We start from the raw sequence: 14,642 nt of genomic DNA on the forward strand, positions 1-14,642 counted from the left end.
GGGCCACGAACGACAAACATCCTACTGCTTCTTTGTACGGCACATCTCTCATCTCCATTTTCTCTCTTTCAGTCTTCTAAAACGACGAAAGATTTCCTCAATATACGCCTGTTGGTCCAACGAAAGCTTCCCTTCACGTCGATCCCGCTGGATCCGAATGTCAAGGCAGTGTGTGGCCTCACCCAAGTCCTTCATTTTAAATCGTTGCATCAAAAAATCCTTTAGCCTCTTCTTCAATCGTTGGTCGTTTGTGAATATCAACAGGTCGTCTACGTATATCGTCACGAAAAGCATTTTCTCTCCATCCAGCATCCAATACAGGCAGGTGTCTACTCGCGATCTTTGCAGGCCGAATTCTCGCAGCACCTCGTCCAGCTTCCCATTCCATACTCGGCTCGATTGCTTCAGACCGTATAAAGCCTTGTTCAGCTTGCAGACCTTGCCATTTGGAACCGCGAATCCTTCGGGCTGGACCATGAAAATCTGCTCGTCACCCATCTGGTCCATATCCACAGTCCAAGCTCTTCAGACTGAGACAGATTGTCGCCAGCGCACGCATCTTGACATCAGCAGCTACAACTTCACCTTTCGCCGGTTCGATGGCACACCAGTTTCCCTCTCGAATCAATATCATCCGCATCTCGAATGCCCAGGTGGAATAATTTTCGCGTCCCTTCGACTTCTCTATGGCCGGCATCGCCACGGACCCCGTCGTAACTCGAACGCTTCCTGCTCCAGGTCGACTGCCGTTTCCGCCGCCAGCTTGAGATCCGGAACTTGCTCCCGTTGGTGATGCCATCTTGAATTTTTGAAATCTTCTTCCGGTTACCGGCTGGGCTCATAACCTCTAGCAGAGCTTGAATAAAATAGGTGCTTCTGGTTCGAAGGTTGGAAGAATAATGAATATTTATTTAAAATAACAAGCTTAGGTTTCTAAGGTTAATGGCGTAGCTAAGGATCTGATTGCGTAGCTAACATAAGTCGCGGGTTACTACACATCAGCTTCAACAGATAGAATATACCAGCTACACCTTTCTTCTCGAAGAGTCGCTCCAACGTAGACCAGATTGCTTTTGGCGAAGCCTTTCCCTTGATGAAGTCCAAATGCGAGTCCGCGATCTTGTGGATAAGTATAGATTTCCGATATAGACGGAGAATGTATGTAGTTCTTTCTCTGGAGGGCTCATCTATCCATTCGCAGGGTTTTGAAAACAAAATCTCTAGACATTACTGCAGACTAACTGGACGTCCCAAATATCTTGAGAAGGATATCTTCAACAGGGGAGTTACATAAGTTATGTAACTCATCATACGATTTATAACTCAGCCTTAGATGTCCTAAGCCAGCTGTTAAATCATCCGACATGAAATTACTTCGAGATTGCATGTCACTTAAAGTTCAGTTTTCAGCTCATTTTTGTACAAAGTTTTATCGGGGAATCTTCATAACCATGATCGGAATCAATATCTGCAAAAAAACATAAATTAACACATTTATACACATCTGATGGCATTTTACGACTTCAATCCGTTTCACGACTGCGCCGGTTCATCAACCGGAGCCATTTTTGCCGCCCTCTTCTTCAACTTATCCTCGAGCCACTGCTGCGGGTGCATCTTCTTGCGATGTGACGCCCTGTTGGCGTTCGAGTTGAATGTTCGGTCGCAAAAATCGCAACTGTACAGCACATCACCCGTGTGCGATGCCATGTGTTCCTGAAATGCAGATGCGTTAAGCTTCAGATGCCTACAAACTTTCAGAAAAGTTATCCCAAACCTACCTTCCATCCGATTTCTCTCTTGAAGCTCTTGCCACATACCGAGCAGATGAAGTCACCCGTTTGGTGATTCTTCATGTGATACCGGTACGTAAAATGATTCTTGCACTCCTCGCCGCAAATTTCGCAAGTTCGTGTTCCTGCGTGCAACCGCATGTGACGGGACAGCTTCAAGGTCCAGGTGTTGCAAATTTGACACTGTACCCGAGGTTTCTGTGGTTTCTTCTTGGCCGATTCGTCATGCGTTAGCAAATGTGACCGGTATGAAGAGTAAATGTGGAACGTCTTAGCGCACACGTGGCACACGTACTGTAGCTCTTTGGTATGCACTGATTTGTGATGCTGCTTTAGGACGGCCTCATAGATGAATCGTTTATCACAGATTTTACAGTGCCATTTTCGGTTGTGATATTGTTCGTGAAGCACCAAGAATCTTTGGTGAGTGAACATCTTCGGACACTTACTGCATTGGAGTGTTCTTGATTCCTCCGGTGCGTGGTATTTGTCCATGTGCCACTTCAGAGATCGAGTGTGATGTAAATTTTTATGACAGATTTTACACTGGAACCTGGTTGGTTCCAGATGAAAGTAAAGATGATCGATGAGCAGTGGTTTCCTGTGAAACTTCAAACCGCAGCAGAAAACAACGGCATGTTTCTTATGCTCTGCCTTTGAATGTTGTTGCAATGTCACGAACGAGGTGTGTTTTTCCTGGCACGAATCGCACTCCAATGTAACATTTTCTGCAATCATCTTATCGTGTTTTGCAGTTTCCCGCAAGCGACGTTTCCGAGCTGGTTTTTGAACTGATTCCTCGTGGATTAATGCATGTTTTGTTAAATTATGTTTTGTAGTGAATTTCTTGTTGCACACTTCACATGCATGCGTCTTTTCTTCGTCTGGTGTGTGCTTTGTTTGAATGTGTCTGCTCAGTGCTTCCCGATTGGGACATTTTCTAGAGCACTGGGAACATTCAAATCGATCTGGATTCAAATGATATCGGATATGATCATCGAAACGATAGCTGTTCAAAAGTTTTCTATTGCAGCAGAGTACAGTTGCTGGCTTCCCGTGTGTATCAAGAGAATGCCTCTGCAAGTCTTTGAATATTGTGTATCGCTCTGAACATGTATCACAATTCAGTGTTAAATTTTTCGACACATATTCCTGAATCGCAACCGATTCCTCTTCCGACGTCTTCGTATATTTTCTAAGTTTTCTTTCGTTTCGTTTAGAATTATCCGCATCGTAGTCTTCATCACTTCCGGAACTGATTGATTCTACAGAACTATCGCTTTCCTGCTCATAGTCTTCATCGTTGTCACTTGGATCATTGTCAATTGATTTCTCATCATCTGATTCATCTTCGATTTCCACCTTGTCACCTGGTTCACCGTCACTTTGCACCGTATCGCCTGGCACATCGTCACTATGTGCCATATCCTCTGGCTCATTCCCACTTTGCACCTTCTCGCTTGACTCATCGGTACTTTGATCCTCGCGAACTGACTCATCGACTACAGTTGCAGTATTGGTTTCGTTGGGCTCATCTTCTTCCTTAGCACTCGTAGTTTTTTGTTGCTCGTAGGCATGAGCAAGTCGGGTGTGTCTTTTGAGTGCCTCTCTGTTTCCAAACTCCTTGGTGCAATGAGAACATTTGAATTGGCTTGGATCCATGTGGAACCTCATATGGTCTACGAATCGGTAAGTATTCGTAAATTTGAGATTGCAACACAGCACAGTTGCTTTCCTCGCGTGTTCCATCATGGAATGCCTTTGTAAAGTTTCAAACGTTGTACATCGTTTGGAGCATGTGTCGCAGTCCAAAATCACATTTTGCGATACGTACTCCTGAACCACATCCAGTTCATTCTTCTGCAATCGGGGACGTTTAACTGTTTCCCTAATTTCAGGCTGTGATTCAATGATTTTTTGTTCGCCAACGTCGCAAGGATCTTCACTTTCGACCACACACTCAACATCATCATCGGATTGTTCCGGAGCGAAATCAGGCTCGGCATTCTCTTGTTTCAACTCCAGCAACTGTATGTGGGGAAATAACTGTTTTGAATGTAGCTCTTCGACTTCACAATAGAATCGATGGAAGTCTTCAATCTTGTGCCAGCATGGATAACATATGGTACTTTTGAGGTATTGGTTTTCCTGCGAAGAAATTACTCTCTTGAAGTTCAAAAAACCATTTATGACCACGTGTAGTACTTACACCAAACCAAAAATGCTTGCTCAATGCATTTTGAATTTTTTTGTTCGCAACAATCGCGAGCGATTGATCGACGCCCTCAGTGAGCTTGGCACATGTCAGACAATCCGACATTGCTATCTGTAGGAACAATGGGAAGAATTGTGGAAGGTTGTACTATATTTCACAATAATTTTGAAATTTTAATCAAATCAATTTCAACACGATTTGTTTCTGTATTTAGATAAAATATTTGAAAATATGCTAAAAAAATGTAAACTTTCATATACAAAAAAATATTTACAACTTTTGGACAAAAAACAATTATCGCTTAATTCATGCTCTCGCCCCAAAAGCCATTGATGACCAAATGTGTGATGTATCCATCGATATGGTTATTTTCTGAGTGCATTTGCTATAAAACAAATAGGATTAATTTGTAATCGAAATCATTACAGTTCAGCGATCGTGTATTTCCATAAAAAAGTTATAGCTTAAACGTCAATCCGACGGCTGTCGGTCGTTCTCTTGTATTCCAGACATCAAAGGTGTTAGACGTTTTTTATCACAGCTCCGAAATTTAGGGAATATTGAAAGTGAAATTCTTAAAGTCCTCTGTTTCTCCGGTGGTTAATTTAACCTGTTCTCGAGTATCCTCTTTAAGCCGTGAAACACCGTTTTTCTACCGCTAAAGCGGATTTAATATTTGGCGACGAGGAAAAAGGAAAAGGCAGTACAGTGACAGTGGTTATAACCTCGCTGGAAAAGGGCGTCGACGGAAGATATTTCTACTGCTCAAGCGGCGGCTGGACCTTCGACCTTCGAAACGGGATCTAACCTTCACGGTGGCGGATTGCATCATTTTCGCACGGGAGCAGATTCAAAGTAAGAGGGATCGCATTTCCCCGGAGCCGGAGCGTGGATTTGGTAGAGGTAAGAAAAAAAAGTTTTCTACCAGGCACGTTTCTTTTTTGTGTTAGGCACACGCCATTTTGAAGTGCAAAACTACGCTCAATAATTTCTTTTGCTTTGGAAGAAAGGGATTAGGCTATACCCATTGTGTAGGTTGTATAAGCTAATTGTTTCGTAGATTTGATGAATGTTTTTGTTCTATCTTTTATTCCTATTTAGTTGAAACAAGTGTAGCTGAAAGTGAACCGAACGATTTTTTTTTATTCGAAATTAGCGGTGTGATTAGTGATTTTGATTATTTTGTCAGCAATTGTTGAAAGCGAATTTTGTAAAATGTCTTACGTGGCCCCGAATATTGACCCATACCGCAAAGGGCAATCTTTCGCATCCTGGTTCAAACGGCTAGGGTATCATTTTCGCATTAACAAAGTGGCGGATGAGAGCAAAAAAGACCAGGTGTTTCTTTTGGGAGGCGAATATCTTTTTGAAGTAGCACACAATTTATATCTCAGCGAACAGTTGCTTGACGAAGCCCCACTCGATGTATTAGTTCAGAAACTCAAACACAGGCTAGACAAAACTGATACAGCTTTGATCCAATGCTACAAATTCGGGTCTCGGGTGCAGCAGCCTGGTGAAACAGCCAGTGATTTTCTTTTTTCGCTCAAACTACAAGCTGAGTATTGTGGTTTCAAGGAGGACAAAGATGGTCGCATTCTTGACCGCGTTCTCATTGGACTGTCTGATGAAGCCTTGAAACAAAAATTGTTGGCTGAAGATGAAAAGAAATTTAACTTAGCTCAAAAAAAAAATATCACCAACTTGGGAGATGGCAAAATTATCACCACTTGGGAGATGGCAGCGTCTCATGCCAAAGCGTTGACAAAAGACGACAATGACGCACAGGTTGCTTCCATAGGGAGCCTGACAGGGGGGCGAGGTGCAGTTTTGCAGCGCATTACAAGCTTGGCTCGAGGTCGTGGACCGGTGAAAAGTCGATTAGGGTACAAGCAACCGCAGCCTTCTCCACCGCGCAGCACAAAGCCGTACAACAGGTACAACAATCGTTTCAATCATCTTTCGCAATCCAGAGATTCGAAGCAGGTGCGGTTCCAGGACCAACAGCGTAAATACAAAGATGCACCGGTTTATCCTAGGGAATGGAAGGATGGCGAGGAACCTGTAATTGACCAAAGAGTGTGCAGCTACTGTGGTGCACGAGGCCATGTTAAAAGGAAGTGCTTCGCGCTAAAGCAGTTGAGGAGAGACCCAGTAAACAACATCGATATGGAACGATCTGGCCCAAGTGTGGATAACAAGTTATCTGGTATGATGAGTCGGATGGGTAGGACTTGGGATGACGATAGTGATGACGCAGACAAAGGTGAATTGAGTTGTATGAATGTTACTTCAATTAACAAAATAAGTAGTCCATGTTTACTAGAACTAACGGTTGAGGGGAAATCACTACGGATGGAAGTCGACAGTGGAGCTTCTGTGTCTGTAAATGGGAAAAAACTATTTTTTGATAAGTTAAATGTTCCTCTTCAAAAGAGTTCTAAGAAATTAATAGTGGTAAATGGTTCCAGTTTGAAAGTTGCTGGGGAAGCGATTGTTTCGGTTGAATTTCGAGATAAAAAGCAATTTTTATTTTTTTTGGTGTTGGATTGTGAACATAGTTTTATTCCTCTTTTAGGCAGAACATGGTTGGATGTTTTCTTTCCCAACTGGCGTAATTATTTTGACAAGTTAGAAGCTGTTAATAATGTGATTGATGGTAAACACAATGTTTCGCAGAATGAGATTAAGGCTAAATTTCCTGATGTTTTCATCAAAGACTTTTCGTCTCCTATTAGAGGTTATGAAGCAGAACTTGTTTTAAAAACAGACGCACCTATTTTTAGGAAAGCTTATGACGTTCCCTACTGGTTGAGGGATAAAGTTTTAAATTATTTGGATAGGTTGGAGAAGGAGAAGGTTATAACTCCTATACAAACTAGTGAATGGGCATCTCCTGTTATAGTAGTGACAAAAAAGAACAATGATATACGATTAGTAATCGATTGCAAAGTTTCTATTAATAAACTCCTTATTCCCAAAACTTACCCTTTACCTGTTGCTCAAGATTTTTTTGCTGGATTGGCAGGGTGCAAAGTATTTTGCGCACTTGATTTAGAAGGTGCTTATACCCAGTTATCTTTAACAAAACGCTCAAGGAAATTCATGGTAATAAACACTATAAAAGGTCTTTTTACTTACAATAGATTGCCACAGGGGGCTTCTTCTAGTGCATCTATTTTTCAACAAATAATGGATCAAGTTTTACAGGGAATTGAGTATGTACCCAGACAACCAGAAGTCGCATAACAGTTTACGAACAAAGTCGTTAATTTATACAAATTGCATCACACCCGCACTACATGGTGGATGAAATCGTTTAATTGATGAATTTCCTCGCATATGTACATTTTGTTTCGCCCCGTATACTCATACAAAGGTAGTCGGATCAATCCGTAGCAGCTGTCAAATGAACTTTGTTATCATAAATTAAGTCGCATAAGAGTACAGATTAGTTCGCAATAAAATCGATACACTCGTATTGCAAGCTATTTTTCATCATATAAAAATGCACGTATATCGCCTCCACTTTTGTACGCATAAGGCTTTTTCGCACCATCTTATACGTGAAACTTTCCACATATAAGCATCGCATAACGTGAAATCTTGTTTTAGAAAGATTGTCTAAAGCAAATATTAAGGAAGTCGAGTCTAGTACACGACACTGAAGACGGCCTTACAGTTGAGGTCGAAATACGCGTATCTGTCAAAGGATACAAACTCTAGTGGAATTAAATGGTATAGTACTAAATTCGGTTTTTTCATCTACTCAAATATTAAGGTAAATTGGGACAAATGTAAATTCTTTGTAACTAGTTTGGAATATTTGGGTCATATCATTAGCGAAAAGGGTTTGTCGCCGTGTGCAAGTAAAATTGACACGATTAGAAATGCAAAAATTCCAAGCAATGTAACTGAGCTCAAATCATTTTTGGGTCTCGTCAATTACTACAACCGATTCATTCCTGGTTTGTCTTCAAAGTTATTGTTCGTTCTGTTGAGGAATAGATTCTCATGCACATTTTGAACGTGGAAAAATAAATACTCACACGTCAGTTTCTATGGCACTTTAATAGAAGCACACAACTTGCATTCAATGTACAATCCAACATAATGCGTTACATGTGCGTTACTTGTTGGTTTTGTTAGCTACGACGCCATCCAATATATGGCAAACATGGTGGGAGAATATTTTGGCGTGACAAAATTGTTTGGGTGTGAGTCTATTAGAGGGCAAAATCCTCAATATATTGTTTATATTTGTTATATTTGTTGAAGACCGACGTTAAATTTATCTGGAATGAAGATTGCAACAGAGCTTTTGAAAACGCGTAGAATTTACTGCTTGAAACAGATTTTCTTGAATTTTATGATCCAAGAAAACCGATTGTGATTGTCTCTGATGCTTCAGGCTATGGACTTGGCGGAGTTATTGCGCATTCTATTGATGGTGTGGAGAAACCCATTGGTTTCGCTTCATTTTCACTCAATTCAGCTCATAAGAAATATCCAATTCTCCATTTGGAAGCGCTGGCACTTGTGTGCTCAATAAAAAAGTTTCATAAATATCTTTATGGACAGAAATTTACGGTATTTACCGATCATAAGCCATTGGTTGGAATTTTTGGTAAAGAAGGTAAAAATGCGATATTTGTGACAAGATTGCAGCGCTATGATCTGGAGTTGTCAATATACGATTTTGAAATTCAGTATAGGCCTTCTGCGAAAATGGGCAATGCCGATTTTTGTTTGCGATTCCCATTGGAGCAGTCGGTTCCTAAAGAGCTAGATGTAGAGTGCATCAAACACATAAATTTCAGTAATGATTTCCCAATTGATTTTGAGGATATTGCAAAACAAACAAAAACTGACTCATTCTTGCAAAAAATCATAAGATTTATGCGCCATGGTTGGCCTCGAAGACTAGATAAACGTTTTGTGGATATTTTTGAAAATCAACATGATTTGGAAATAATGGAAGGATGTTTGCTTTACCAGAACAGAGTAATAATTCCGCAACAATTGCAGGATTTTTTTTTTTAAACTGTTACATGCCAATCATGTTGGAATTGTGAGGATGAAGCAGCTGGCAAGACGCTCAGTGTACTGGTACGGAATAAATGCTGATGTTGAAAAGTTTGTTAGCGAATGTGATGCGTGTGCTAGTATGGCAGCGTACCCAAAGCAGAAAATTGAATCTAAATGGACACCTTCCACAAGACCATTTGGTAGAGTACACATTGACTTTTTTTATTTCAAGCAACACGTTTTCTTATTGATCAGCTTTTCAAAGTGGGTGGAATTTGAGTGGATGAAAGATGGCACATCGTGTACAAAAGTGAGGAAGAAATTATTAGCATATTTTGCAAGGTTTGGTTTTCCAAACACTTTAGTATCTGACAACGGTCCTCCATTCAATGCATTTGATTTTAAGAACTTTCTTGAAAGGCAAGGAATAAGGGTCCTGAAGAGTCCTCCATACAATCCTGCTAGTAATGGCCAGGCAGAGAGACTCGTTCGAGTCTTAAAAAAGTTGCTACTTGACCCAGAATATATGAAATTGGAATTAGAGGATTCGATTAGCTTATTCTTAATAAATTTTAGAAACAATAGCTCAACGATGGAGGGTTTCCTACCTTCTGAAAAAGTTTTAGCATATACCCCTAAATTTTTTATCGATTTGATTAATCCAAGGCGAAATACTAACAATCATAACGAAGTAACTAAAGCAAATAACCGAAATGATGAAATATGTACCAGACCTAACAATGATGATTTTACAGGGGTTAATAATGATCCCTTGGACAGTCTGATGCCGGGTGATGTACTGTGGTACAAAAACCATGATCCACATCACCAAGCCAAATGGTTAAAAGTTTATTTTCTAAAACGTGTTTGTAAAAATATTTTGCAGATTACGATTGGAAACGGAATAACAACAACAGCACACAGAAGTCAAATTCGCATCGCCAATGAAACGAACAAGTCGGTACGTCGGAGGTTGGTGGTACATGTCGATCCCAATGTCGATAATCCTGATCCATTACCACCACAACCACCACAAGGAACAAGCGACATGAAGAGCCCTTCCGAGGATTTCGGAAGTGTGAATTGGAACGAGCTGAGGAGGGAGTCAAAACATCATCGGTTAAGCCGAATCGAAAACGAAAGTTGGAAATGAATTTGGCGCTCGATGGTCAGCCCCGGCGTTCGAAAAGGACGCGAAGAAATAATTTCAAAGGTAAATTCAAGTATTATAATTTTTGAATAACGGTTCTAAGAATTATTGTAAAAGTTATTAGATATTAATTTCCTGATTTTCTAGTTCATTTTTCTTAAAAAGGGAAGGATTGATGTATCCATCGATATGGTTATTTTCTGAGTGCATTTGCTATAAAACAAATAGGATTAATTTGTAATCGAAATCATTACCGTTCAGCGAACGTGTATTTCCATAAAAAAGTTATAGCTTAAACGTCAAATAAAAGATCCGACGGCTGTCGGTCGTTCTCTTGTATTCCAGACATCAAAGGTGTTAGACGTTTTTTATCACAGCTCCGAAATTTAGGGAATATTCAAAGTGAAATTCTTAAAGTCCTCTGTTTCTCCGGTGGTTAATTTAACCTGTTCTCGAGTATCCTCTTTAAGCTGTGAAACATTGTTTTTCTACCGCTCAAGCGGATTTAATAATGTGTAGTTGCGATAATTGCTGGTGAAATCCCTATATGAATTCGTGGAGGAATTCCTGTAGATATTAGTCATTAGATCTCTGGAAAAATATCTGAAAGAGTTTTTGATGGAATATATTGAGGAACAGCTTGCTGCACCATTCGAGATCGTGCAAGAATTCTTGGGAGTATCGAGGAATGATTGTTTGAAGAATTCCTTGAGGAATCCCTGGAGATCACGTTGCAGGAATTTTTGAAGGAATGCGTGTATGGATTTAAGAAGAATTCATTGGATGAATGTGTGGAAAACAATCCACATGGAAGGTATTTCCACAGACTCTTTAAAGGCATCTCAAAAGTTTCTTTGAAGGCATTCCTGCAGGAAAAGATGAAGGAAATCGTAGAGAAACATATGAAAGAATTTCTGGAGGAATCCCATGTTGGAACTTCATGAGAAACTCTGACAAGACTACCGTGAAGATGATGTGGGAGAGTTTTCAAACAACATTTGCCAAGATATCCATTGCAAGTCAAACTCTGATTCGGAAGCAAATCGCTAGGGTGAGGATGACAGAAGGTTCGGACATGCGGAGTCATTCAACAGAATTCGATGGGTTGGTGAAGGTGATTTGGTATCACAGATCGTCTGCAGCGTGTTCAGGAAACAATTGGGCTTATTCTACGAGTGGCGTGAGAATGAACCCGAATAAGTCTCTAGAAGTTTTCGGGAAGATGTCACAAGTGTGGAGAACGAGGGCACATGAAGAAGGACTGTGATTATGAGCCGAAGTCCGTAAGTTTTGTTGTCTGCTATAGAAGTTATCAGAAGAACGAAGAATCAAGCTTGATTCGGGATGTAGCGAACATTTAACCGGTCAAGATCAACGTAGCCAAGAAAGATCAGATCAGTGTCTGTATGTTCTGGAGAAATTAAAGAATGAAGTCTGCGCAAATATAATTAACATTCAGGGTGGAGATTTTCAACCAGAGCTGGAATGCTCCAACTGGATTGTGAATCCTTTGGGTGAAGTTGAATCTGCATTGAACATGGTTCCAGACAGGGACGAAAATACTCAATCTACCTTCGCCTACATTGCACTATGGGCCAGGGACGCAATCTGGCGGGACAAAATTAATAACTCAGTAACGAAGCGTTTCCGGTATTTGGTGTCTTCGGCAAAGTTTTTTGCAACAACGAGGACCATCTACTGACATAAACGGATAGTTCGTAAATCGTCCGCATAGGTGGCGCTACAATCTAACTTTATACTGTGACGTTCTAGAAGCTTGGCATGTTCGGCAAAGTTGTTCATTTTGGTAAAACAAACAACTCTTTCGAAGACGTCAAAATTCCACAGTCTACTGTTTTCGAGTTATTGGCAAAAGTAGACCAAATTAGTGAAAAATAAACAATTTTTTTCACCAAATTTGACATTTTTCCTAAGAATCATGTCATATAATATTTTTCGATGATAAATATATAAAAAACAGAAGCTCTGGTGGAAAAAAATTAATAAAACGACGCATAAAAATTGAGAAATAATGAAAAACTTGAAAAATAGAGCAATTTTTGAACCTTAATATCTCTAAAAGCGCAAAAAATTGCAAGCTTAAATTTTGAAGCAACATTGAACAATACTTGATGAAACGAATGTCAAAATTTCAGAGAGGTATATTTTGGTGTTTTTGAGAATTTTTTATTTTTTTTTCGGTTTTCTTTTAATTACGCGAATAATATGGCACACACTCTAGCGTTTTCTCTATTGCTTCTGGCGTTCCTCAGGGAAGTGTTCTGGGGCCACTGATTTTCATATTGTTTATATACGACCTGTGCTTCCGACTGAAATCGGGAAAGTTGTTCTACGCTGACGATTTAAAAATATACAGAACTATAGCATCTCATCTGGACTGCTGTGCGCTACAAGCAGATATAAAGGAACTCGAGCTGTGGTGCGTGGAAAACGGCATAAAATTGAACATCAAAAAGTGTAAGTCCGTTGTATTATTTTCAAATTAAAAATTTTGCTATATTTCTTATTAACAAATTGGGAAGAAAATATTGAAATCTCAATCATTTCTGATATCTTGAAACATCCGCCATTTTGGCAGATTTCAAAAATGATCGAAAATTGAACTTAGTTTTAAAAAATTTAATTTTTTTCTTCACTAAGTAAATACATGTTGATATTTCTTCAAGATGCACTTAAAAATGTGTTTATTTTTCCATTAAAATGTAAAAAGTATTGATATTTACTGAACAGTGTTTCTATTCGCCCCATTGCGGGGTGAATAAAAACATACAACATTTTCATAAATCTTTGTACGATATAATTGTTATTTTTTAACAGCAATGGATCATTGAAGATAGTTTTTGCAAGTGCTCACCGCATCAAAACAAAGGCGCCACTGTATATGGGATTTAACATTGTGACAGCATTGCTGTTCTGTCAAACTACATTCAATGATCCATTGAGCTCTCGCCGAGTGGTGTCACGAACACGTACGCAAATTTGCTGGTTAAAAATACTGCCGTTTGATTTTGCTGGGAACAGCTGATCTTTGTTTATATTTTCAACCAGCATTCTTGAAGTAATGTTGGTGACATGTAACGTGTATGTACACGAGCGCAAAAACCACTATTTTCAGCAGACCATGATTTTACCATGTCTGTCGTCAAAATCAGATTAATGAAAATTATTTCTGTCAGTAAAGTGGTGGGATTTACCATACACACTAAGCTCATTTTACCGGAAATCGGTGAATTTCACCGTAATCTCAAAAGCTCAACAGTTCGGTGAAATAAAACACCGTAATTTCGCCCAACTGTTCAGCTGTTGAGGAATCCGTAAAATAATTTCAGTCTGTAAACATAGTAATTTGATCGTAATTTGATCAGAAATTTCATGGTAGTTTTAAGAATGGGCATAGTCAGCTGAAATAGTAAGTTTTACCACAGATTTTTTTTCCTGTGTATCCTTCCTATCTGCCATTAAAAAAAAACAAAATATACCCAAAATTTGAGTTTAAACCAAGGGGTATGACAAACGGTTTTTGTTTAAAAAAAGTTTTTTTTTTACCTGCACCAACGAGAATTATTTAAAAATTTAGTAAACATGTATTTCTGGACTAAACCTAAGCGTTTAGTACTAAAATTAGGACAGGGCTTTAGGACCCTATTCAGGTGAAGATGAATCGAAGTCAAACCTCAAATTTTCATGAGCACAAATCTGTAGAACCGAAAAGATCCATTTGAAAATGGATCTGAAAACTTGATCAATGAACCAATGCACGAGTTCATTATTTGACGTTTCAGCGGTGCCGTGTTATCTACGTGGTCATGGCAACAAGTGAATTTGGCACCGCTCAAACGTCAAATTAGTGAACCCATGCAAAGGTCCATAGGTCCACCACCAGCCAGGGCTGCCACATATACAGATTTATCTGTATTACACAGATTTTCTTATTCTGACACAGATTCAATTTGTATGGAACACAGATTTTCTTTCAACAATTTTTGAATGGACACAGATTTTTTTGTATGGAGCACAGATTTTCTAACCTGGAGGATACAGATTTTCTATCAAATCATCTGGCAGCTCTGCCACCAGCAAGTGACCAATCACCTCCACCTTAGGTTTGTCTGGCAATTTCAAATCGGTAAAATTTCCGTTCGTTCGTACCAAATTAGGGAACCCTACCCTAGCACAGAGAAAGACTGTAAATAAACAGAAATCTAGTCTTCCCTTTTTCTCCATAAATTCAATTAATTGGTCAAAACAATCGCAAATTCCTAAAACTACACTTCTTACCTGATTTTATTATCAGCAAACGACACTAATAAGCCGGCGATTTCACTATTTATTTATGAATTGAAAATTTAGCAAATTTTTCTTCCGCTTTTGTTTAGAACTTTACAGCCGAAAACACAACCAGTGATGCCAAATGTATGTCGCAATCTTGACCTGT

The 14,642-nt window shown here is 39.4% G+C and overlaps 1 protein-coding gene across 2 annotated transcripts; it reads right to left on the reverse strand.

The window, feature by feature from the left end:
• Window positions 1-1,370: 1,370 nt before the first annotated feature.
• LOC5570748 (transcription factor grauzone) lies at window positions 1,371-14,611 on the reverse strand. 2 transcript variants are annotated; one of them, XM_021838101.1, is made up of 5 exons: window positions 14,486-14,611; window positions 4,003-4,119; window positions 1,782-3,941; window positions 1,523-1,716; window positions 1,371-1,468 (listed from the first exon to the last, which is right to left on the reverse strand). In XM_021838101.1, the coding sequence occupies exons 2-4, from the start codon at window positions 4,111-4,113 to the stop codon at window positions 1,534-1,536; spliced, it is 2,454 nt and encodes an 817-aa protein (XP_021693793.1). In that variant the 5' UTR covers window positions 4,114-4,119; window positions 14,486-14,611; the 3' UTR covers window positions 1,371-1,468; window positions 1,523-1,533. The 2 variants fall into 2 exon arrangements, with proteins under 2 accessions (XP_021693793.1, XP_021693789.1); XM_021838097.1 differs by lacking the exon at window positions 1,371-1,468 and having other exon boundaries at window positions 1,476-1,716.
• Between the last annotated feature and the right edge of the window lie 31 nt (window positions 14,612-14,642).

This window comes from Aedes aegypti, chromosome 1 (assembly GCF_002204515.2).
Source record: "Aedes aegypti strain LVP_AGWG chromosome 1, AaegL5.0 Primary Assembly, whole genome shotgun sequence".
Taxonomy (NCBI): Eukaryota; Metazoa; Arthropoda; class Insecta; order Diptera; family Culicidae; genus Aedes; species Aedes aegypti.

What these genes read in the sequence shown, in the direction of transcription:
- LOC5570748 (XM_021838101.1), bottom strand. Translation starts at nt 4,113, where the DNA reads ATGTCGGATTGTCTGACATGTGCCAAGCTCACTGAGGGCGTCGATCAA. An exon ending in GCAAGCATTTTTGGTTTGGT is followed by an intron (nt 3,942 to 4,002) that starts GTAAGTACTACA and finishes ATTTCTTCGCAG; the next exon opens with GAAAACCAATACCTCAAAAG. An exon ending in AGAGAGAAATCGGATGGAAG is followed by an intron (nt 1,717 to 1,781) that starts GTAGGTTTGGGA and finishes TCTGCATTTCAG; the next exon opens with GAACACATGGCATCGCACAC.